The sequence below is a fragment of the Haliotis cracherodii genome, unplaced genomic scaffold (assembly GCF_022045235.1).
Source record: "Haliotis cracherodii isolate W230 unplaced genomic scaffold, xgHalCrac1.p SCAF_2, whole genome shotgun sequence".
In the NCBI taxonomy this organism is placed as follows: Eukaryota; Metazoa; Mollusca; class Gastropoda; order Lepetellida; family Haliotidae; genus Haliotis; species Haliotis cracherodii.
Window position 1 is genome coordinate 10,887,023 of NW_027266275.1, and position 24,016 is coordinate 10,911,038.

Sequence of the window (24,016 nt, forward strand, 5' to 3'; positions counted from 1 at the left end):
GAGAAAGTCCTGAAATGAAGAACTTAAGTCGACTCTGATACCGTGCACTTCCGAATAAACGATAGAACAGGATCACAAAGACACGAAGTTCTCCAATGTTGACATATGTCAACAAATAGAAAGTAGTTTAGCTGGTTCAGTTATATCGACTTGTGCATCCTCACTGGTGGTTTATATGCGAGCACAAGAACTTTACTGGGTTATTCTTCAACTGGTAGAACTATATATATATTGCTGAAGATTTAGATCTTCATATTGGTGCTATAAGGCAAGAATTAGAACCGGAGTTGGATCTTCGGGCTTAAATGTTAATCCATCCCAAGATGTAGGCCTAATAACTACGCCTTTACTCAGTGAGTGAGTATTGTTTTACGCCGCTTTATCATTATTCCAGCAATATATCACGGTGGGGGATACCAGAAATGGGTTTCAAACATTGTACCCATGTGGGGAATCGAACCTTGGTCTTCGGCGTGACGAGCGAACGCTTTAACCAATAGGCTGCCCGACCGCCCAACTACGCCTTTTGGCTGACTAGGTTGTGTCATATGTTCATTTTGTGATATGATACATAAATAATCAATTGTAATCGTCTTGCTGCCGCTTTTTATATATTAATAGGACTTATATCATGTCTATAGCAATGTGCCACCCCGAACCAAGGTGTTTCTTCTGAGTAATAAAGAGAAGTTAGCGATCGAGTCGTTTTACCGGTACAGTACCTCGCTCTGCACAGTTGCATCAGTTGCCATGATGCAAGGACTGGCATGTTGATGACCATTAGTTTGTCAGCACCACGCCCGTGATCGTGGGTTTCACCAAATATGTAAACACCTCAGAATTGCATCATCCCTTCTACATTAAGCTGACACCGCGATAGAACTGAAATAACATCTCAAGCAGTGCCGAATACAAACTCATCCACCCATTGTCACTGTGAGTGAGTGAGTTGGGTTTAACGCCGTTTTTAACAGTATTCCAGTCATATCACGGCGTGCCAGCGATGTGGGAGGAAAGCCCGAAGTGATGCAGGTCTCAGACGTTTACCACTTCGGTGAAACCCACGAGCACGGGTATGGTGCTGACAAACCTCGAAACATAATCGGTTCGAACCGGGATTCGAACCCACAACCATAGGTTTCTGGCGTGCCCAAGGGACGCAACTCTGCACAGCGAATCGCGGCGCCATAGACGACTGGGCCACCCGTGCCTCCCATTGTCCATGACTATGTCCGAAGTCATGTTGATTTAATGTCATGAAGGGGAGTTGCCAACTGTTTTTGTCAGGGCTTATCCATGTTCTTATTGCAGCTCTAAACTCAACATCACTCGCTCTCCATATCTAGAAGGGGAAGATAAGAAACGCCAGCTCGTTTCTATACACATTCAGGAAAGGGACACAAAGCAAAATTGAACCATTAGGGCAACAAACCAAGGAGACAGGGATACATAAAAGAGGTTTATTTCGAATTCGAAAAATCAACGAAGACGAACGTGCGTTCCGTTCCGTTCCGTTTTCATAAAACTACTTATAGACTATAAGTAAAATATAGAATATCTGAAAATATTAAACAAGCAAAGAATATGCGGCACAAAATATATTTTGAAACAATTTGTTTCAGAGTTTTTCACGCAAAGTGTGAGCACACCAGGGATGAGTTTGTATATATTTTTAAATATTCCTTTTGAAAACAGCCACTGCGTCCAGTCTAACCTGTACTTTGTACGTGAAACATCAAGAACTCACTGACAAGTATACCGATAAACACAAGTTGGAGATGTAGTAGCACCTAGTTGTCGGGGTGGTTAACACACAACAAACGTGCTACAGGACGTGAGCTGATAGCTGTTTATTCTCTCAGAAGAGGTGAGGTGAGGTGAAATTGGGTTTAACGTCGCGTCCAAGATTATTGCACTCATATAGCGACGTGCATGCACGTGTGTGTGTGGCTGCTTGTACTAGACCGGACTGATGCCGATTTATAGTGCTAGCCCACTAGATACCATGCCGCAGTTTAACACTCAGCCACAGTATACTGACTCCGAGCCGGCCAGTCCTTGCTTTAACCCATTAATGCCGAGCCCCAGACAGGGTAACAACAAGTACCATATTTTAACGACTTTTGGTATGAAGCGGTCGGGGATCGAACCCCGGACCTTCCGCTCTCCGGGCGGACGCTCTACCACTAGACCACGGAGGCGGTCCCTCTCAGAAGAGAAAGGTGAATAAATACGGCCTGCAACAATGTATAAATAATAAGACATATTGCATACAAGACATAGAATATTGACATTGTTATAACATACATATTGGCCTTAAATCAAATGGACATTCAATTATATGAACCTAAAATAGCGAGAAACCTATGTTACACACGTAGGAAGTAACCTGCACAATGATATATATGCTTATGACCCTATAATCAGTTTAAACTAAACATAAACCATGTCCCCTGTCATAACATTAGACAGGTACAATACTACATGGTCATTACAAAGATATACGTCAGCATAGATGCACACATTTATACATTCATGAATAACACAAAAAACAATACATACCAGCTTGGTGAAACCTGTGCCGTGTCACCAAGGCTTCCAAGATTGTACCAGTTACATCTGCACTGACAAAGTATAAACTAATTCAGATACTATTTACACTATAATTATACACAACACATAAGTAAAATAGGTATTTAAAATAAGGATTGATCAAATTACTTAAATAATGCACTTTCACACATACGCATACATTCTTATACACAATTAACATAATTACCTTAATGTGATATGAGGTATAGAATTACTACAGTTTATTTAGGGTTTAGTTTTATTTAGTTAATGTTCAAGTTAAGATGATAATAGCCTAGGATAAATTAGCTATTTATCAATTAAAGAAACTGCTTTATAATACTTTATCATATAAAATAATCGCAACCAGAATACACTGAACTGTGAATTCAATACACAACCTGATTAGCATTTAACCAAGCACAACTTATTTCTGACTTTAAGAATTAGAAATACACAAATACATGAAGTATCACACAGGAAATATACTACGACTAACCTTCAAATCCATGAAATAATCACATCTATTGGATCCATGAATAAAAGACAAGATCCATTCAAAATATATACAAAATGACCATGAAGTACATATGTCAAGTGTAATCTGGCAACTGCCCCAGATCACAAGCAAACAAAGGTATACCTGTGGTCAGCTGTGAGTGACCACAGAGAACAATACAGAAATCTATGCGCGGGGTGGAATACTAAGTTCTGTGGGTTAAAAGCATGCAGTGGTATGCATGGTTAGTCAAGGCTGGATAAATAATAGACTGAATGAATAAATAGATAGGCTATGGTATTAATGTTTAAGTTGAAATACAATTATATGGCAAAAGAAAGACATAGTAAATAAATATGTACTTAATTCAAATATGAAATAGAATGTATATAAAACTATAGCTAAAATAGAATTAAAACCTAACTTGTATGTACAAAATATTACTCTGCCACAGAGACAATTACATTGTTTGCAGAATAATGCGAACCCACGACAGTGTTTATGAAAAAGTAGTTAGTGTTTTTTTCAGCTTGATATTCCAAAAGCTATTATCACTAAATAAGGATGATGATCAGTTGAAGCTCAGAAGAGTGAGTTAATGAAGGTTAATGGTTGTTAATGGCAACGATTAATGATCCTACTTTCTATATAGGTATTTAATCTTCCCTGCATGAGTCACATACATTAACCCCTACAAATTAACCACAAAGCAGATGCAAGTAATCCATATATATCCTAATGCAAAAATGAATGCTTTGATGTTGCTGCCATCGCACACAAACAGTGAACCTTTCCTGTCTACACACAGACCTTGTGCCAGTGTGATACCATCCCGTGAGGTGAGAACATCCCTGACGAACTCTCCTGATTCCGTCAGCTGTAAGACTTTATTACCGTCAGCTAACAGGATATCACCGGTGTACGTAGTTGCAATGCCTCTTGGGTGGGATAGAGCTCTATCTCCAGGAGGTTTGTAAAAACTTACTTTTCCAGCCAGGGTCAGACATGTCACAGACTTCTTACACCAATCAGAGACAAGTATGTTGCCATAGTTGCAGACACACATATGGTCGGGCCACATGAACAGTGTGTCATCGTTGTGTGTAGTAAATGTAGTCACTACCTGGTACATCGTATTCAGGATGTCCACACTTCCGGCGCCACCTGCTACTAGTGAATAAGGATTCGGAATAGCTAGACTAGTGTACGACCTGCTTGTTGCAATGGTTGACGAAAGCACTAAGTCGGGGGTGACGTTCACTACTGCTAGCTGTCCAGTCACAGTACACATCACCTGGTTCTCGCTCAGTTTTGCTATTCCTCCAGGAGCATTCTCAAAGGGAAGTTTACTACTACATGACTGGTAGTTCCTATCAAAGAAGGATTTCAAACATGTGTTGTTTGTGTCAGAGACAACGACTGTCTCTCTGCCGTTAACTGAGAGAACAGTTATGTCAAGTAGATCTTTCATGTCACTCTCATCAGTCCTTGAGTCAATTGTCTTATACATTTGAGGGACAGATATCAGATTAGAACCACCGTTGTATTTTACGCTGATCTCACCGAGTTGTATGTCCATAATGTCGGTGTTTTCAGTAAAATCAATGCTCTCTATTCGTTCTCCATCTTCTTTGTCTCTCAAGTTACTGAGCTTGTCTGTCTCTGTGCTCATACATGCAATATAAAGCTCCATATGATTCCCTGCGTGCAATGTCCTGTTCATAAACTCACGATGCTGTTGGTGCCTTTGCAACTCAATCTCACTTGTCTTAAGATGAGCTTGAGTGGGAGCTAACAGTTCTTCTAATACACTAATTTTCTTTTTTTTCTTTTCCTCAATTTCTCTAATTGCCGCCTCTGTGACAGAGATAATTCTTTCCTTTACGGAATCTGCAATAGAGTTGGCCTTTGCCATGTCAACCTCCAACACAGATACCTTCTTTGTGAATAGGTCAACTTTTGCGGATGTTTGAGCAACTTTTCGTGAAATAAATATTTCCATTTGCGATTTCATGGATTCAATGGTAACAAGAGATGAACACGTCCTGTGGTAGAGAACGCAGCACAATGATTCAAACCTACCATCTTAATCATAGTGTCCTACAGAGCTTTATTGTACCAGAGGTTCACATAAGTATGTAGTTACTGGTATTAGGCTTCCTGATCAAGACCGATGTTTACTTATCATCTGGAGCAAAGTTTCCTTCACAACTTTATTGTGTCAGAGGGGCGGTCGGGTAGCCTAGTGGTTAAAGCGTTCGCTCGTCACGCCGAAGACCTGGGTTCGATTCCCGACATGGGTACAATGTGTGAAGCCCATTCTGGTGTCCCCCGCCGTGATTTTATTGCTAAAAGCGGCGTAAAACCATACTCATTCACTCACTCACTATTGTGTCAGAGGGTCACATAGTTATTTGTGTTTTGTGTTATTTTGGTATAAAGGTTCATGTACAACAATGATGTCGACCTACCGTCTGAAGCATGGTTTCCTTCGGAACTTAGGGATTCAATCAGCCCCTGTATAATGATGCTTGGTTTGACCTGGGTGACCCACTCCCCCACGGGCCTGCTGGGGTCGGGCACCTTGGTATCTTGTCGACAGCAGGGGCAGGGGATCGACTTAGACTGTACCGCACCTGATTTTGTTTCAACAAATTTGAGAAGACATCCCTGACAGAACGTGTGACCGCAGTTCAGAGTGCACGGGTGTATGTACACATTGAAACAGATTGCACATTTCAGGAATTTATCCGTTAAATCCTGGGGGGTCGCCATCTGCAGAGAAAAGTAAACAAAATGGATATATGTCAATACCTGTATTTGACCATTTCCTGTATCTATACTTTATCACAAGAAAGAAGCACATTTTCTACCAGGGCGTCAGCCTGTCATTATAATCATTCTTATCTACTATTTGTGTTAATTTATCATGTATTGACCGTGCATATGTTCATAGCCTAAGAGGGGGGCACGGATGGCCCTGTCGTCTAAGGCGCCGCGATTCGCTGTGCAGAGTTGCGTCCCTTGGGCATGACAGAAGCCTATGATTTCGGGTTCGAATCCCGGTTCGCCCCGATTATGTTTCTAGGTTTGTCAGCACCATACCCGTGCTCGTGGGTCTCACCGAAGTGGTAAACGTCTAAGACCTGCATCACTTCGGGCTTTCCTCCCACATTAAGCTGACACGCCGCGATATGACTTGAATACTGTTAAACCAAACTCATTCACTCACTCATAGACTAAGATTTGCGTCACTTTTCTCCAACATCAAGCTGACAGGCCGTGACATCACTCAATTATTGTTTGAGCGGCGTTACACCTTTCTTACTCACTCACTTACTTACACTCTCTCACACACTCATATGGCCTACACACCCATATGGTCATCAGAACTGAATTCTTGGATTGTTGAAAATGGCGTCCATGAGAATTGACAGGAGTACAGCTGTGCGGCATCAGTCAACAAACAAACAAACACTTACTTTGTTTACACACATTATGTGATTGGCAGAACATGCTCTACATACACAGAAAATGCTCTGTTGTTCAGGACGCTGGTTGTCTAATGTGATAGCTGAGAGTGTACAAACTGTTACCGTGGTGAAATTTTTGAAGATAGCTATGTATTTAGATGTAACATATCAGATATTAGATGTAAAAATATGTAACTTTGAAAACAGTTATTAACCAAATATTGCTCACCATTACACATATAAACAGGGGCCTGTTATTTTACAGCCAAAGCAACTATGCACAGTTAGAGTTGTTTAATAATGTATTTTACAATCACTAGAAGTCATTTTACGAATGTTTCATTCACTATCGCAAGGCGAAGTTGTGTCCCTTGTATGCAAACGCCAATACCACATTGTGTCCCGGATAAGTTTATTGGATTGGATCATCGCATGGATAAAAATATCAATCATATGACAAATTATAAACATGGAAGTGTATTGTCAAAAGAAGATCTTTCCTACACCAAGTATTATTTAGGACACAAAGCAAAGACCCAGGTGCCATGAAATCACCATAACGAAAGTAGAAGTATGCATGCTGCAATGACACACAAAACAAGTATGTATGGAAATGTGTTTTTTTCAGTTCATCTGTTAAAGACCAGAGAAATGAGTTTACTTTACAAGAAATACACTCCGGGTACACAGGGAGACTTATACTCTAAGATGGCAATGAAGCTGACATGCATACGTGTTTGTATATGTTAAGAGATTAAAGAAAATGGGGACTGTCTTACCTTCCGGTAACGTGGTGTCAAGCTGACACGGAAGTGATCATGCTCTGTCACGTGATGTTTCCACACCCACATCAATCCATTATGACAATGCAAGCGTGCAACGTACGTGCCATTTTATGACTGCATACCAATAACCCTGGCGACAGGTTTTAGTGTTGTGCAGTGTTGCAGTGTGTGGCACTAAATAGAGGATATAAGTATTTTCTTTGTGTGTTCGAGTGACCGGACACAGTTGACATGTACACGAGTGAAAATCTTAACTTCGTCAGGACACGAGATGAGATGAACATGTTACGACAGTAAAAGTAAATATATTGTTTGTTGTGTAGTTTTCTCATAGCTCTGAAAAAACATTGTGTTTATGAAGCAGATTGAAAATCTGCTTCCGCCAAAGAGTGTTAATTCCCCCGAATGAGGTATCGGTTTTAAATCTTCAGATAAATACTGTATTTTATCATTTAATACATATACACTTCCATGTTAACAAATTCGTCACCGCACTTTATTATACAGAGACCATTTTATGGCTTCTGGTACATGATAACACATATGTACCAGTTGGCGTGTCTATATTAATTATTGTTCACAGACCTGTCCACAAGTGCCTACTGTCGTCAATTTGAGTAACATGATGATATTAACAAGCATACACGGTTATTGAATGAGTGATTGTTGTTTAACGCAACACGTTAGTGAATGGTGTTTTACGCCGCAGTCAGCTATAGTCCAACTACACATAACGGCGGCTATTAAATAGTCGAACCTTGCCCAGGCAAATCATCTTCTGAAAGCATGAGCGACGATACACGACACCGTGGCACGACAACACACAATCAGCCAAGGTACAGAGCCTGACCACGCCATCTACATTAGTCCTGTCATGACGACGCTGTTAAAATCTGTCTAAGTAAAACGCAAACCTAAACACGTTCCATAAACCATGCAAATATGTTTATATCTCTGAACTATATCTCTATGTTAAGAATCTGAACACTTTTAAATCAAAACGAACAACAAATGTCACCTTCAAACTTGAAGTATGACATGATAGAATAAGAAATCCACCAGGCTCGTCACTCGCACTTGTTTATATATCTGCTGGTAGCTCTGTATATTGTCCACAGACCTGTCCACATGTCCCTCTGTCGTCAACTAGTCTTGATTCCATTGATAAAAACAAGCATGTCCGGTGATGAGATTAGTGAAGTAAGTGAATGTTGTTTAACGCCGCAGTCAGCAATATTTCAACTACATATCATCGCGTTTGGGTGTGCCTACATGTGTTTATATCTTAAACATGATCCTGATTTGTTTAGAATCGAAACAATTGAAAATCGAAGTTGAAGTATAACAGACAAAATACGAAATACATCATTCCCATGACTACATCATACCCATGAATACATCATACCTTGACTACATCATACCCATGACTACGTCATACCCATGACTACATCATACTGATGACTACATCATACCATGACATCATCATACCCATGACTACATCATACCCATGACTACATCATACCCATGACTACATCATACCCATGACTACATCATACCCGTGAATACATCATACCTGTGAATACATCATACCCCTGAATACATCATACCCGTGACTATATCATACCCGTGAATACATCATACCCGTGAATACATCATACCCGTGAATACATCATACCCATGACTACATCATACTATGACTACATCATACCCATGACTACATCATACCCATGACTACATCATACCCATGACTACATCATACCCGTGAATACATCATACCCCTGAATACATCATACCCCTGAATACATCATACCCGTGACTATATGATACCCGTGAATACATCATACCCGTGAATACATCACCCCGTGACTACATCATACCTGTGAATACATCATACCCACTACTACATCATACCTGTGAATACATCATACCATGACTACATCATATCCGTGACTACATCATACCCGTGACTACATCAGACCTGTGACTACATTATACCCGTGACAACATCATACCCGTGACTACATCATACCCGTGACTACATCACAACCATGACTACATCATACCCATGACTACATCATACCCATGACTACATCATACCGGTGACTAAATCATGCTCATGAATACATCATACCCGTGACTACATCATAACCATGACTACATCATATCCATGACTACATCATACCCGTGACTACATCATACCATGGCTACATCATACCCGTGACTTCATCATACCCGTGACTACATCATACCCGTGAATACATCATGCCCGTGACTACATCATACCGGTGACTACATCATACCATGACTACATCATGCTCATGACATCATCATACCCATGACTACATCCTACCCATGACTACATCATATCCATGACTACATCATACTATGACTGCATCATACCCGTGACTACATCATACCCATGACTACATCATACCCGTGACTACATCATACCCATGACTACATCATACCCATGACTACATCACACCCGTGAATACATTACACGCGCGAATACATCAACATGACAAAATTGCCCTAACCACTCAAACTTACAAGCCAAGCTTAATTGTATGTGTGAGACCGCCTCCGTGGTTAAGAGGTAGAGCGTGCGCCCGGAAAGCGGAAGGCCCGGGGTTTGATCCCCGGCCGCGTCATCCCAAATGACGTTAAAAGATGGTACTTGTTGTTATCCTGTCTGCCGCTCGGCATTAAGGAGCTAAAACAAGGACTGGTCGGCTCGGAGTCAATATACTGTGTCTGAGTGGGGTATTCATGTTAAACTGCAGCATGGTATATCAGTGAGCTAGCACTACAAATCGGCATCAGTCCGGACTAGTACAAGCAGCCACACACACACACACACACACGTGCACGCACGCACGCACGCACGCACGCACACACGCGCGCGCACGCACGCACACACACACACGCATGTGCATGCATATATAAGTTCAATAATCTTGGACGCGACGTTAAACACATTTCACCTCACCTAACTGTATGTTAGTTGATTCTGTAATGCGATTTGGAAAGTACTTTGTCCGTTATTGACAGCGATTACTGACTCATACTGATTACTGAGTCATACGGGTGAGTGAACATATGCTTGAGTGGACTCACCTGGCCGGGTACGTTAGCGTGTGTATGAAGTATACCCCGAGAGACACGACATTCAACCGAGACGGGAAGCATCAGCGCGCCTTGGGTATATTTTGTTAATGGGAAATGCTGATAAACTGTGGCATTGATGGAGAGGGGGTGATTGCTCTAAGTTATGCTTCCAGGTTAGTTAAGTTAGTTAGTTACATGGATTATTGATACAACAGCATATTGATCATGTATAAAGACAGTGATGTGTAATTTATGTACAGTTTCATATTTACTTGGCTGCAGTATGGCTATTTTGTTTTGAGGATGACTTGTGATTCGGTTTTTCAACGTCAACCAACTCATACTCTTTAATACCGCAAGACCATTTGCTACCCACAATGATATATTGTTAACTTGGCATGTGCAGTGTTCTGCAAAAATACGCTGTGAAAAAATGTGTCTTCATACTTTAGTATTTTGACACCATGATATTGTGATATTGTATGTTTCAGATAAGATCTCTGTTTTGGCGTTGATTTGGACTTGTTACACAGTGGGTGATGGTACGTTGGTCACTTTATATCTTTACCTAACACACTGAGGCTGTAATGTGGCTAATAATTATCTTTTAAATATTTTCACGGATATAATACATGTAAATAATAATATCCAATGCTCTTCCATAATTTGACTTGTTCCAAATGTTCTCGTGTATTTCAAGTGAACAACTGACGTGCCTTTGCATGTGTTTGTGACGGGTCCCACCGGTGGGGCAGGATACGCTCACCTTTTTACGAACACCTGGTGTCATCACTATTTGAAAATGATTACTAAACACATGATCATCATATTGTCGGGGGGCGGTCGGGTAGCCTAGTGGTTAAAGCGTTCGCTCGTCACGCCGAAGACCCGGGTTCGAATCCCGACATGGGTACAATGTGTGAAGCCCATTTCTGGTGTCCCCCGCGTGATATTGCTGGAATATTGCTAAAATCGGCGTAAAACCAAACTCACTCACTCATATTGTCGGAATGGTAAATGAATCTGCTTTCAGGATAGATTTCTTATAAATATGGAAACGGTTTTGTTGCTGTAGTATAATTGATATGTACTGTGAAGTTAGTAGGTCATGAAAACATGAGGCAAGGAAGGATGTCAGAACATTTACGAAAACAACATACCGTATTCGACGTAATAAGCGCCCCACTATAATAAGCGCCCATATTTGCTAATATATTAAATAGTAGTGAACAATCCTAATTAGCACCCCTACCGATTGATCAATGTTCACAAGATTTATCTATTCGTTTATAATACGCACTCGTGTGTTATATGCACCCTTAATTATGGGCAATTAAATTATTGAAAAAATATCTGTCGTGTATAATACGCACAGACTTTTCTTTTGTATCATTTCATGCTGTTAGCATAAACCACGAAATTTACAATTTTTCAAGTGTTTTTGTTCTCACGAAAATTTTATTCTAATAAGGGCCCCCTATAAGGGCCCTGGGCGCTTATTAGGTCGAATACGGTAAAACATCTTTCTTTCATCCGTTGCGTGTATTGGTGTCAGCATGTTTCAGTCACCTCGAGTCATGGGACTTTATTCATGTTAACGAACCAAGCCATATTGCAACTGTATCCCTGTATCTTCAGTCATCGAAGGGGCGGTCGGGTAGCCTAGTGGTTAAAGCGTTCGCTCGTCACGCCGAAGACCCGGGTTCGATTCCCGACATGGGTACAATGTGTGAAGCCCATTTCTTGTGTCCCCCCGCCGTGATATTGCTGGAATATTGCTAAAAGCGGCGTAAAACCAAACTAACTCACTCAGTCATCGAATCTGGATGGGACAGAGTTGATAGAACTGGTTCTGTGTGTTATGGTGAGCGAATGGCACTCATCTCTTCAGACATTGTAACCTCCAATGCTATGATGTAGAACATGGTCTCCATGGTGATTCCGGGGTAGAGATGGTTCTCAGGATACTTCGATTTTCGTACGAATCGACATGGATCGAAACCTGTCGTTCATCGGGGCTCATGCTTTAAATTCAAGGTTTGTTTGGTCCAGACTTGAATATTGACAGTCTGCCATGACCGTCACCTGAGAAACGTGGTCCGACCGACCGACCGACCGACCCACCCACCCACCCACCTGCCCTTCCACCGAGCCACCCACCGACCCTTCTACCGTCCCACCCACCGTCCCACCCACCTTCCCACCCACCGACGGAGAGGTTAGAGTGAGCTATGTTTACATTTTCACTGTGCAGGGCAAGACGTCAGCTATGAGGTGGATGAGAGTCACGCCACCCTGCCAGTCTTGACTTGGTGGGAGTCGACAGGCAAATATCCTGATTATGTCATCTCCTGTGAGACGCAACAGAGATGTCTCGTGTCCAGAAACAAGACACGACTGCAGCATCAGGAAGTCATGGTGAGTAACCATGACAACATTTACACGGTAAATGTTTGCGATAATTTTGGATGAGACGGCTACTGAGTGACGCTTCTGTTGCAATTTATCTGCTCTATGTATTACTGAAATTGTTTCACCGTCACATTAAGCTTTACCAGTACAAACGGTCGATCATGTCAACTATGTGTGTAGGCATGTTTGCGAAAGAAACTCCCCAAAAGTATCTACCTACATGGAGCGTCATGATTTCAGTGTTCTTACAACCGGCCATTATCGCGATATATTATGTAGGTTATAGGGGATTAGACTGACATGAACTTTAGAGAGATGTCTCGCTTCAGTAAGTTTGCTGATGCCTGTCGCAGATAGTTTTATTTCATTCGTGTTCACCGCAACATTAAAAAACGTCGTCACAACAGCCTCTTCTTTCAAAGCGAAAAACGCACGACAACCTTGGCGTCAAATGGCCACACTGCGCACACTCGTCCGTGACGCCTTCAGAACATAGACAGTCAGAAGTTGTAATTTTTGTCAGAGGGACTATCAATCTTCCATTTACATTTTCAGATGTACGTATTTTACGGCCCATTCTTTCTGTCGAGCGGTCTTCCTTTTCCAAGGAAGGATGGCGATATTTGGGCATTGATCCACGAAGAGTCGCCCATGAACAAAGATTGGCTGTTTTCATTCAGGAGCACTATAGAGCTGTTCAACTACACATCGACTTTCAAGAGTGGATCTGACTACCCGCTCACCACCCACTGGCTGACAGACAAAGAGACACTGCTCAGTAAAGAATATTTAGTCCCCACAGACAGAAAGAACGTGATGAGGACAGATGGTGGCCTAGCTCCAATTATATTTGTCCACAGCGACTGCAACACACCATCTAACAGGGAGCAGTACGTCAAGACGTTGCAGAAATACGTCGATGTAGATTCCTACGGCCCTTGTCTCCACAACAAGGACTTCCCAGAAGAGTGAGTCCACCTGAACCATATGCAGTCAAACATACACACACAGACACACAGACAGACATACACGAATACAGACACACACACAGACATACAGACAGACATACAGACAAACATACACGCACATACAGACACACACAGACATACAGACAAACATACACGAATACAGACACACACACATACAGACACACACACACAGATATACAGACAGACGTACACAGACTTATCATAATATATAGTATGGTCAGTACAGCTCATAATCTTTTACCACATTTCCGACCTACATGCACTCACTGTTATCAAAATGTAGACTGGGCTAGTCTATCTATTTTGTTAGAAAGATACATGCAGTGTGGAATGAAGAACAAAGCACTTTGCAACTATTAAACTGTAACCATTCTTTTTCTGTTGCATATAGATTCAAGAATCTCGATGGTATAGCAGGCTTCTTGAAGCCAGACTTTTTGAGACTTGTCGCCCGCTACAAGTTTGCTATAGCTTTTGAGAACGCCATCTGTGACGACTACATCACGGAGAAGTTGTGGCGCCCTCTACAGGTGGGAACTGTCCCTATTGTGCTCGGCTCGCCGACAATCAGGGTGAGATGACTTTTGTGTGTTGAAACATTTCGGTGAGAGTAAATGTTCTTATGCTTGGACCACTAGACAAAAAGATGGGCGAGATGTCTTGTTTGTGTGGTGGCATTTTCGTGAGGGTACATAAGTAATTATATATTTTCTTAGTCTGTACCCAAGACACACAAAGTCGTAAGTCGTAGATGTAAAGGCATAATCATAATTACATGTTCTAAACAACTTCGATACAATAAACGACTACGATAGGACAGAGGGTAATATTTGGTCTTAAATATAGTTATCGTCTCGTGTAACGGATGAATGAAAACGTTTTGCAGTAAGCTACTCAACTTATGGGCGTTACACAAGGCTAACGGAGTAGCGGGTCATCCATGCACAGGTGGAGGTTTCAATCAAGAAAGATTGTCGCTGATCCATTGTTATCATCAGGATTATTTTTCAACCACAATTTAAGAATCACAGGTTCTACGTTTGACGCATATACGCCTAAATATTCATGTAACCTTCGAGGACACATCCAGACAAAATAATACAGTAACTTAATGAATGATTTAAAACTGTGAACCCCCATTGTGATCTGTTTCTATTATCTGAACAGCTGAATGAGAAAAACTAAAGAAGAAAGATAAACTAACGAATAAAGAATCAATATTAAAGTGCGACTGTGCCAATTAATCATTTCTGTTGTATGGTCATGTTATAAATATGTACTGTGGCCTTAACGGCGTGAAAGGACTTAATAATAAATTTGTTCAGGAATTGAACAAACTTGTAGTCGACTTGAAGCTTAGCTCTCAGCCTCGGAAAGAATAGTAATTATTATACATCTTTTTTTCTGCTTGTAGTTTGTTCTGTTCAAATAAATGCAATGTAAAATCAGCTCTACTTAAAACGTACTTTCAGGACTTTTTACCATCCACAAAATCAGCAATTCTGGTCGAAGACTTTGACACTATTCAAGACTTGGCTGCGTTCATCAAGCAGCTTGATGAGAACGATGAACAGTATGAGTCATACCTCCAATTCAAACACACGGGTATTTCAAATCCAAGGCTGAAGTCAGAACTCGCCCGGGTATCACCAGGGGAGTACGCAGGTGGACGTTTTGGGAAGGCTGCTTCAGGATATGAGTGTTTCCTCTGTGACAAACTTCACAAGACGCTTGATGCAACTAAAGCCGGGAAGCCTGTCGCGAAAGCACAGGCAAATCTGAACCATTTTGGATGTCCTTTACCTGCACAGACATTTGACGAAAACGGCCAAATCGTCCCCGACCATCGCCGACAGCATGAGTTGGCATTCTACCATGTGAACGCGCAGGTGTTCCGCCAGTTCTATGACAGGGCTGAGAACATCACGTCTCACGACCTGTACACAGCCACAAAACAACGATTGAAAAAGGTGCAGGCGAAAAAGGAAGACTTGTAAAGCAGGTTTTACTAGGATAAAAAGTAACTTATGGAGTTTACTTGAATCTGTATTTTAAAACACAAACCCGCTTGCATCCATTAACAAATATATTATATCTGACGTGATAGATGTTTATTACTTGTCCTTTACTTACTATTGCAAACTTTATCCCACGAGGAGTGCGAGTGATCAGCTAAATGTGGGCAGGCAGTCATTTCCTGAGTTGTTTGAAAATAAATATGCTTCAGATTTTAGTTGCGATTGTTATTAATTTCAAACCATGTTTATATGTTTATCTATAGGTGAAATCTTATGCCTGCATGTTCACCTAAAAGTGGGATCTCCTGCTTACAAGTTCATCTCTTGTTCACATGTTCATCTAAAAGTGGGATCTCATGTTTACATGTTCATCTAAAAGTGGGATCTCATGTTTACATGTTCATCTAAAAGTGGGATCTCATGCTTACATGTTCATCTAAAAGTGGGATCTCATGTTTACATGTTCATCTAAAAGTGGGATCTCATGCTTACAAGTTCATCTCTTGTTCACATGTTCATCTAAAAGTGGCACCTTATGCTTACAAGTTCATCTCATGTTTACATGTTCATCTGAAAGTGGGATCTCATGTTTACATGTTCATCTAAAAGTGGGATCTCATGTTTACATGTTCATCTAAAAGTGGGATCTCATGTTTACATGTTCATCTAAAAGTGGGATCTCATGCCTACATGTTCATCTAAAGTTGGGATCTCATTCTTACAGTTCATCTAAAAATGGAATCTCATGCTGACGTGTTTATCTAAAGGTGGGATCTCATGCCTACATATTCATCTAGATGTGTCATCGCATGGTTACATATTGATCTAAATGTATGATCTCATGGTTACATATTCATCTGAAAGTGGGATCTCATTCTTATACTCTCGAGGGTATTGGACATTTTGTGTGCAGTTACTGTCGAGGGATCGGGTGGTCAGGCTAGTTGCTTGATGCATATCATCGTATCCCAATGACGGCGGTCGATGCTCATTATGTTCTGGTACAGACTCGATTGTTTACAGGCCGCCGTCATACAGTTGGAATATTGCTGAATGCAGCGAATGCAGGGATAATTAAGACAAATGTTTGAATGCTTTTACAATCCTTATTTAGTTGATATAAGAGTTCATGTTGCCAACTAAAACAAACAATTAGTTTTAGCTAGCTTCTCAGCTGTTTCGTTTCATGTTTCTTCCAGTCTCACACATATATAAATGAGCGTTCAGTTGTTTTTCTGTAGGGTCATAGGAGATATTGAAGTAGGATATCAGTATTCAACACATACAGCATGAATCCATAGTTATATTTATCAACACGTTTTGAAACACAGCTGTCCATCGAAGGGTGACCCTTCAGCATGATAATACAACTCAACATCTGTTTTGATCAATGAGATGTCAATAGTAACGTCCCCATTGGGTTACATTCTTCACTCACAGACTCAAGTGTAAATTTGTATTTGTAAACGCAACCTACCGTGAGATAAAAACTCATTCAGCCAGCATATACCTACTCATGGAGATGACACTATCTCAATAGATATATGGAAAGGAACACCGTCCTGTAGAAGTAAATAGGGATATTCCTTCATCGCACAGATCCAAACTCGATCAGGGCCATGTATCATTACATCAATAAATCATGAAGGAATAGTAAAACACGTAAATACATGCGTTAAATCTCGTGTATTGAAATCAGTAAATGCTATCAGGCTATAATCAGAGGCTAAACATCAGTCACCATACGTACTGAGGGAAACAAGTAAGAGATTACCTGTAGGGTATCGCGCGTGCTACATATGCAGGTTTTGTGTTCAAGTAAAACGAAACGAGATTATTCAGCATGCAGTGAACATATCTGATACTAACATTACACTCCGTGACTTCGATTAGTGATCTGATGCTTCTGACCACAACAGTATACATGGCTTTTTTTATTTATTTTTTGTAACACACGGAGGCCCATGGAATCCTGCTGATGTAAGACTGGTGTAACACCTACATGTTTCTCGGGCTTAAGATGTTTACATGACGGTGTGTTGATTTGCCCGTTCGGATTACTTTGAAATACTGGTAAGATTGTTATTTACGTTTCAAGAAAGTTATTGTATCTGTGGTATATTTCTTATTTGTAACATCTATGACATGTCGATCGCCACACCTGCCATATAGCTGCTTGTCCAACTTTTTACTTCTTGTACTGCTATAAACGACATTACATGTATACATGTTCGCACATAATTGTACAAATACGAATGTGTAAAACATCTTAGGATATTACATAAAGACTGTTTACAATGTGTAATGTGTGTGTATATTAAAATGTGCGATCTCTTTCGACGTTATACGAATCATCCTTGATTCGATCCAGGAACCTACGTCGTCATCAGATTTGATCGCTTTTGAATCACCACTAGTCGAGATTTCGCAGTTACCTCCCTTGTATGTCATGCGGAAGGGACAGGTAGGCACAGGTGTGTACCTCGGCGGGATTTGGTTGTTTCAAGGCATCAAGGACGTACAATTAAATCTCACACAGTGCACATGAAGAACTAGTATACCTGTTTATTCAGGACATCGGCAGCATCAAACTTATATAAGGTTTGTATTTCTTAAATTATACTTAAAAACACACATAACATTAAACGAAGAGAAACCGAGAGTAGGAATTGTTGGCCCCAAGGTAATAAAAAAATGTAAAGTATATTGATTTAAATTTCTTTTATTGTTATGAGTTTTACAAATGTTTGACATTCAGGTAAACAAAGTCATTTGTCGAAGTGAACATGACAGAATAGAGATATGTTGACTTGGTCCTGAATACTAACGTTCACAGTTACCTCCCTTGTATTGTGACTGTGAGGGGGCGTGTCTATTACCAGTAAATCAAGGCTTGGTTGGTGTTGACGGAGGTGGATTACAGTTCATCAATACAAGACCCTATGGGTAGTTGTTTTAAAGTTAGGTTTTAATATGAAAACAAATGCACATTTCAAACAATGACGACAGTTTACCTCCACATCTACACGAGTGAAGTTGACATCAATTCTAATCTCACATGATCACAATACATTCATATATTCAGTTTCGGTTCATCTATTCAAGGTAAATCCTTATTGTGTGGAAACAATGATCAAGCTTGTTCTTATGACAGAATTCATGAAAACTATAATGTAGGAACATATTTTATTGAAACAATAGTATAGACAAATACATAGACACACGCGTCTGAAACACCTTGTTTGACATGAAGTCACGATATGTAGAATCTGTTATTCCTGTAGCACTATGGATTGGTCGATATGGTCATTTTTGTGACAAGAGATGATATGTAAACGACTCCTTCGACATGGATTTACAGAGGCGTTTCAGCATATTTAGTGGTGCACACAAGTTACTGCCGGGGTGAGTGCGTTTGGTGTAATGCCGCGTTATGCAGTATTTCAGTTATATCATCATGTTTGTAATAAAGGCATGTTAAAGGGTACTCGTTATTTGTTTAAACGTGCAATATAATTACAATGATACTCCACTAAACGACACCAGAAAATATATATTTGTTACAAACATGACTCCAACTGTACTGACGGCATAGACATATTTACAATATATTTTGACGTCGGGACAATGTGCACTGACAATGCTAATTGACCTGCTGATTATTATCGGTTTACATGATGCTTATATAATCAGATCATCCATAAAGCACTTGAAAATATTATTATCTGAAAACATCTACAAATGGCAATTTATGAAAAGGGTATTAGTAATGATAGAATGTTTCAGGTTGATAATAGTGAGTGAGTGAGTGAGTGAGTGAGTGAGTATGTATTTTTGCCGCCTTCAGCAATGTTCCAGCGATATCACTGCGGGGGACACAAGAAATGGGCTTCACACATTTTACTCATGTGGGGAATCAAACCTGGCTAACACTTAAACCACAAGGCTACCCAACCGCCCGTGAAAATCGTGATCGAAACTGTTCACTTCTAAGTGCAATTGCACCTGTTGAAACTACATGTACATAACTAGGTGAACGAGTTCAGTTGTACGCCACTGCCAATCATGCCAATATGGGGCTTCACACATCAAACCCATGGGCGTGACGAGCCAACACTTGAACTCCAAGCCTACACCCACCGCCCTATTCGTGCATTGAAAATAGGTGAGAGGGGGTGATTTTACCTGAATTCTCAATCTATTTTATATAAATATTGTTATGATATGTCAAATAACTATAGATATGTCCACTTACAGGTTCCGCTTCATGTTGCTCAGTGTGTGAGAAGTTAGGGGAGACAACTCCGGGAGCCTCATGGTGTTCTGAGTGTCAAGTGTCCCTCTGCGAAAGATGTGTCAAGATACATCGTGCAAGTCCAGCATCACATGACCATGAAATCTGTGACCTTTCAGGGGAGGTCAAGGTGAAGAGGAGACGCAAGGTCATATGCAGGGAACATAAGGATGAGGTTATAAAGCTTGTATGTAAAGACTGCCACAAAGCTGTGTGTCAGACATGTTGTGTTGTTTACCATAGGAAATGTGAGTCTGTCGTTACCATTCAGTCAATGTTGCCAACAATGAAATACCACTTGAGAAAAAACGCTGAACAGTTGTCAAAGAAAGTACATAAAAAACAAAAAAATGTTCAGAAAAGAAACAAGACAATTGGCAGAATTAAGAAAAAGAAAATAGAGGTAGAGTTGGGGGATGTCAAGGACACAGACACAGCAGACACACGGAGAATAGATGACATCAGGTTCACACCTGACACTGACAACGTCCAGCACATCCTAGATGACCTACAGCTGGGGAAGATTGACGTCACATACCAGGATCAGGGCACAAGTCTGCCGTCTCCAGTGCGAGTTGACGTGATAGATGGGAGGATGGCGGGTGATGAGTTGGAGCCTGTACTTCGTGACGTCACAGTCCTGGTTGTTGATGGCATACAGACAGTTGTAGTCACTGACTTAATTAACAAGTGTGTGAAATCCTTCTACACCAGAAACAACTTGACATGCCACAGTAAACTTCCCCTGGATAACTCTCCCCATGGTGTAACACAGTTGAAGGAGAACCAGGTGATGGTTGCTGTCCCTGCATCCCGTCAGATTGTAACAGTAGAAGTAACCCCTGACCTGGTGCTGCTCTCAACCATCACAACAAGCAAGATGTACTTCAGTCTCTCTGTTCTAAGTCCTTCATCTCTAGCAGCAGGTACTTTTGACTGTGTTGATATCTTGGACATGGCGGGACACGTGCTGAGGTCAGTTACTACCCACAACAATGAGACACTGTTTACACACCCCGACTACATGTGTGTCATCAACAAGGGTAACATACTCGTGTCTGACAGGGATGAGCAGTCTGTGACATGTGTGAGGTCAGAGGGGGATGTTGTTTGGAGATACGCCCCTACCGGAGACAGAGCACTCAACCCTTATGGTATTACGACTACTCCGACAGGAGACATCCTGGTTGCAGACAGCAGCAAGGTGATACGGCTGACAGAGACAGGGGATTATGTCACAGATCATCAGGACATTGACTGTGATCCATATGGATTGTATGTAGATAGACATGACACACTGTATGTGTCTGGTGTAGGTCAGATACACGAAGTCAACTTCATGTAGTCACATCAATAATTGCATGATTTCAATCATCGGTATCAACAACTCAAAATGGACTCTTACGATTGGGGTGTGAATGATCATACAAAGGTGTATCCAAAGACATTATTTCCACATCCTTACTCATCACATTATGTGTTTAGCAACCTGGTTCTCTTTATTAAATCGCCTCCGAGTTCCAGTAAGTACGGTGTCGGCAGGGAAGGCGAAAAGCCCGTGGTTTGATCCCAATCTGCTCAAGTGATACCAATACTTCACTCTATTCTTAGTAGATATGATATGGTTTACTTGTTATTGAAGTGCTCACATGACTACTTGGGCCAGTGGATGGTCACTTGATATGTTGTTTAATGACACTAATGAGTTCCCAACTCTTGAGACCATCAGTGGGTTCCGGGTCGGGTTGGTTACCCGGGCTGTACATCTGGACTCTTCTCAGCTCGATTCAGTACCATGTTAAGTACATGGTCCATTGCACCGTGGTCATAGAATGTTTTTACTTTACTAGATAGTAGATCGGGTGTTCCATGTAGGATGTTTGTGATGTCATGAAGTTTGTTTTGTGAAACGTTATGGTTTGCCACTTAATAACACCTAACTCTCGCATCATACTTGTACTTGTACGGAGGAACACTTCTACAATTGTGTAATTGTATTCATATCTCTAATGATTATAATAGTGTTGTAGGCATAGTACATTTCATTATTCAGTTGTCAAAATATAAACTGTAAGTGATTCCATGATATCGTTTAGCTAAAAATGAAATAATTTTTTTGTAAAATGTATTTTTGTGCTTAGATGGGTATGCACACTTTGCGTTTTGTACGCAGATTAACGCATGGTATGCACACAAGTGTTTTAGATTTATACCATAAGCACAATAAATAGTGTTAAATTTCTTAAATAAATGATTCCGTTGCATTTAATTGGTTAACCTTGAATAACATTAGCCAACGCCCACTAGCGAACTACTTGCGTGACGTCGTAGGAATTCGCGGTGGCTCGCCCGTGATAGCCCCCAGTTTAAATACATCATCGAAATTATTGACAGAAAACTTCAATCGATTTCTTTTACTTATTTGTACGGCATACATAATCATTGGATCTTTTTAAATAGTATTTAGGAGATAAATATTTCGTTTTGTAAGATTTGCGTGATGTTATGCTGAATGGATGTACGGAAATTTCATTTGAACACGACGCCGTAAGGCGGAGTGTTCAAATGAAAAATTTCCGTACATCCATTCAGCATAACATCACGCAAATCTTACAAAACGAAATATTTATCGACATTGTAACATGAACGTTAATTAAATCGATATTTAGGAGGAACTAATTTACTGAGCGCATGACACAACAAAACTGTCGTTAGTAATACGTCTCCTCGTGCTCACCTTCGAAAGGATGCATGATATGGGGTGCCGCGAAACCGATCAATGGTTTCGAGGTACTCCAATAATGAGGGTCCATTTTACGAAAGGGGTGGTCACATGTTCAAGCTCATTTCTCAGAAAATAAACAAACAACAGGAAATATCACAAATTCAATTCTTTATCACAGTTCCTCATCTTACTTGTAATTTGTAGTTATGCGTAACTATGAAATACAAATAATCAAAATTAGAAAAGACGTACATACTGTTTGGCCCCTGTACAAGATAGTGTCAACTCGCCTGAAACTGAGGTGGTGACAAGAGACGTCAAATTTCAGACATGCAGCTTAGCTGGGATTGAAAAAGTTGTTTACTGTTTCAGTAGAATAACATATGTGAGAGAGGCCGTGGAAATTAGCAGAAGAATTAACCTGGAAATTACTCACGGGAGCAGTGGACAGTGGCAGGATATTTGTATCTATGACAGGTACCAAATTACGTTCGTTAGCGAGCTGCTCCTGTCTCTGAAAAATGTTCGAATAATGTCGTTTTTGAGACGAGCACGAGTCAGTGGAATACGACTTCAACGATTCATCGGATTTGTGGCCGGTAATTCTGCAAATCTCGCGATTCAATACCTGCGTTTGACAGTAAAGTGACGGCAGTTTGCAGTGTGAAATTCCCGGTCTTGGATAATGTTTATGCTGCGCTCAAATGGCGGCCCCCTGATGTGCCTGTGTATGGCAGCACGCAACCCAACAAAACTCGATTTTGAGTAAAGTTCTCCCTCAGCATTTCTGACTTCGGCATAAAAGAACCTCAGTCTCTCATTCAGTTGAAAAGCAGGAAGCTCTTCGAACGTGGGTTCAAAACCTCGGAAACCAAGCCATTCTGGAAGTGAAAAGATTGCCGTGTTCAGGGTACAAATGTGACGGTAAGTGGGAGTATTTCGTTATTATTACGGTGTCGTGTTTAAATGAAATTTCCGTATATCCATTTAGTATAACATATCTCAAATCTTACAAAACGAAATATTTAATTTATGTTAAGATTTTGGTCAATCTCGTTATATTATTGCCAATTTTTGCGATGACACATTGGTCACGCTTTACATTGCTATTATGGCAATGGTGTAAGGGAGGTAACTCTCGC

At 40.8% G+C, this 24,016-nt stretch overlaps 2 protein-coding genes across 2 annotated transcripts; one reads left to right on the forward strand and one right to left on the reverse strand.

Annotated features, from left to right (window-relative positions):
* Positions 1–3,233: 3,233 nt before the first annotated feature.
* On the reverse strand, positions 3,234–5,845 carry LOC139467428 (tripartite motif-containing protein 2-like). The gene is made up of 2 exons (XM_071248991.1): positions 5,542–5,845; positions 3,234–5,155 (listed from the first exon to the last, which is right to left on the reverse strand). Exons 1-2 carry the CDS (start codon positions 5,843–5,845, stop codon positions 3,762–3,764), a joined length of 1,698 nt encoding a protein of 565 aa, XP_071105092.1. The 3' UTR covers positions 3,234–3,761.
* A 1,271-nt stretch (positions 5,846–7,116) lies between these two features.
* On the forward strand, positions 7,117–22,587 carry LOC139467429 (uncharacterized). The gene is made up of 8 exons (XM_071248992.1): positions 7,117–7,144; positions 10,928–10,978; positions 12,691–12,881; positions 13,404–13,816; positions 14,229–14,409; positions 15,310–15,830; positions 18,941–18,960; positions 20,113–22,587. Exons 1-8 carry the CDS (start codon positions 7,117–7,119, stop codon positions 21,492–21,494), a joined length of 2,787 nt encoding a protein of 928 aa, XP_071105093.1. The 3' UTR covers positions 21,495–22,587.
* Positions 22,588–24,016: the final 1,429 nt, after the last annotated feature.

Excerpts from the sequence above, each read along its gene's own strand:
- LOC139467429 (XM_071248992.1), top strand. The coding sequence starts at position 7,117 with ATGCATGCTGCAATGACACACAAAACAA. Across the intron at positions 7,145-10,927 it reads TGCAATGACACACAAAACAA|ATAAGATCTCTGTTTTGGCG; the intron begins GTATGTATGGAA and ends TGTATGTTTCAG. Across the intron at positions 18,961-20,112 it reads TTTCGGTTCATCTATTCAAG|GTTCCGCTTCATGTTGCTCA; the intron begins GTAAATCCTTAT and ends GTCCACTTACAG.
- LOC139467428 (XM_071248991.1), bottom strand. The coding sequence starts at position 5,845 with ATGGCGACCCCCCAGGATTTAACGGATAAATTCCTGAAATGTGCAATC. Across the intron at positions 5,156-5,541 it reads AGGAAACCATGCTTCAGACG|ATGGTAGGTTTGAATCATTG; the intron begins GTAGGTCGACAT and ends ACTATGATTAAG.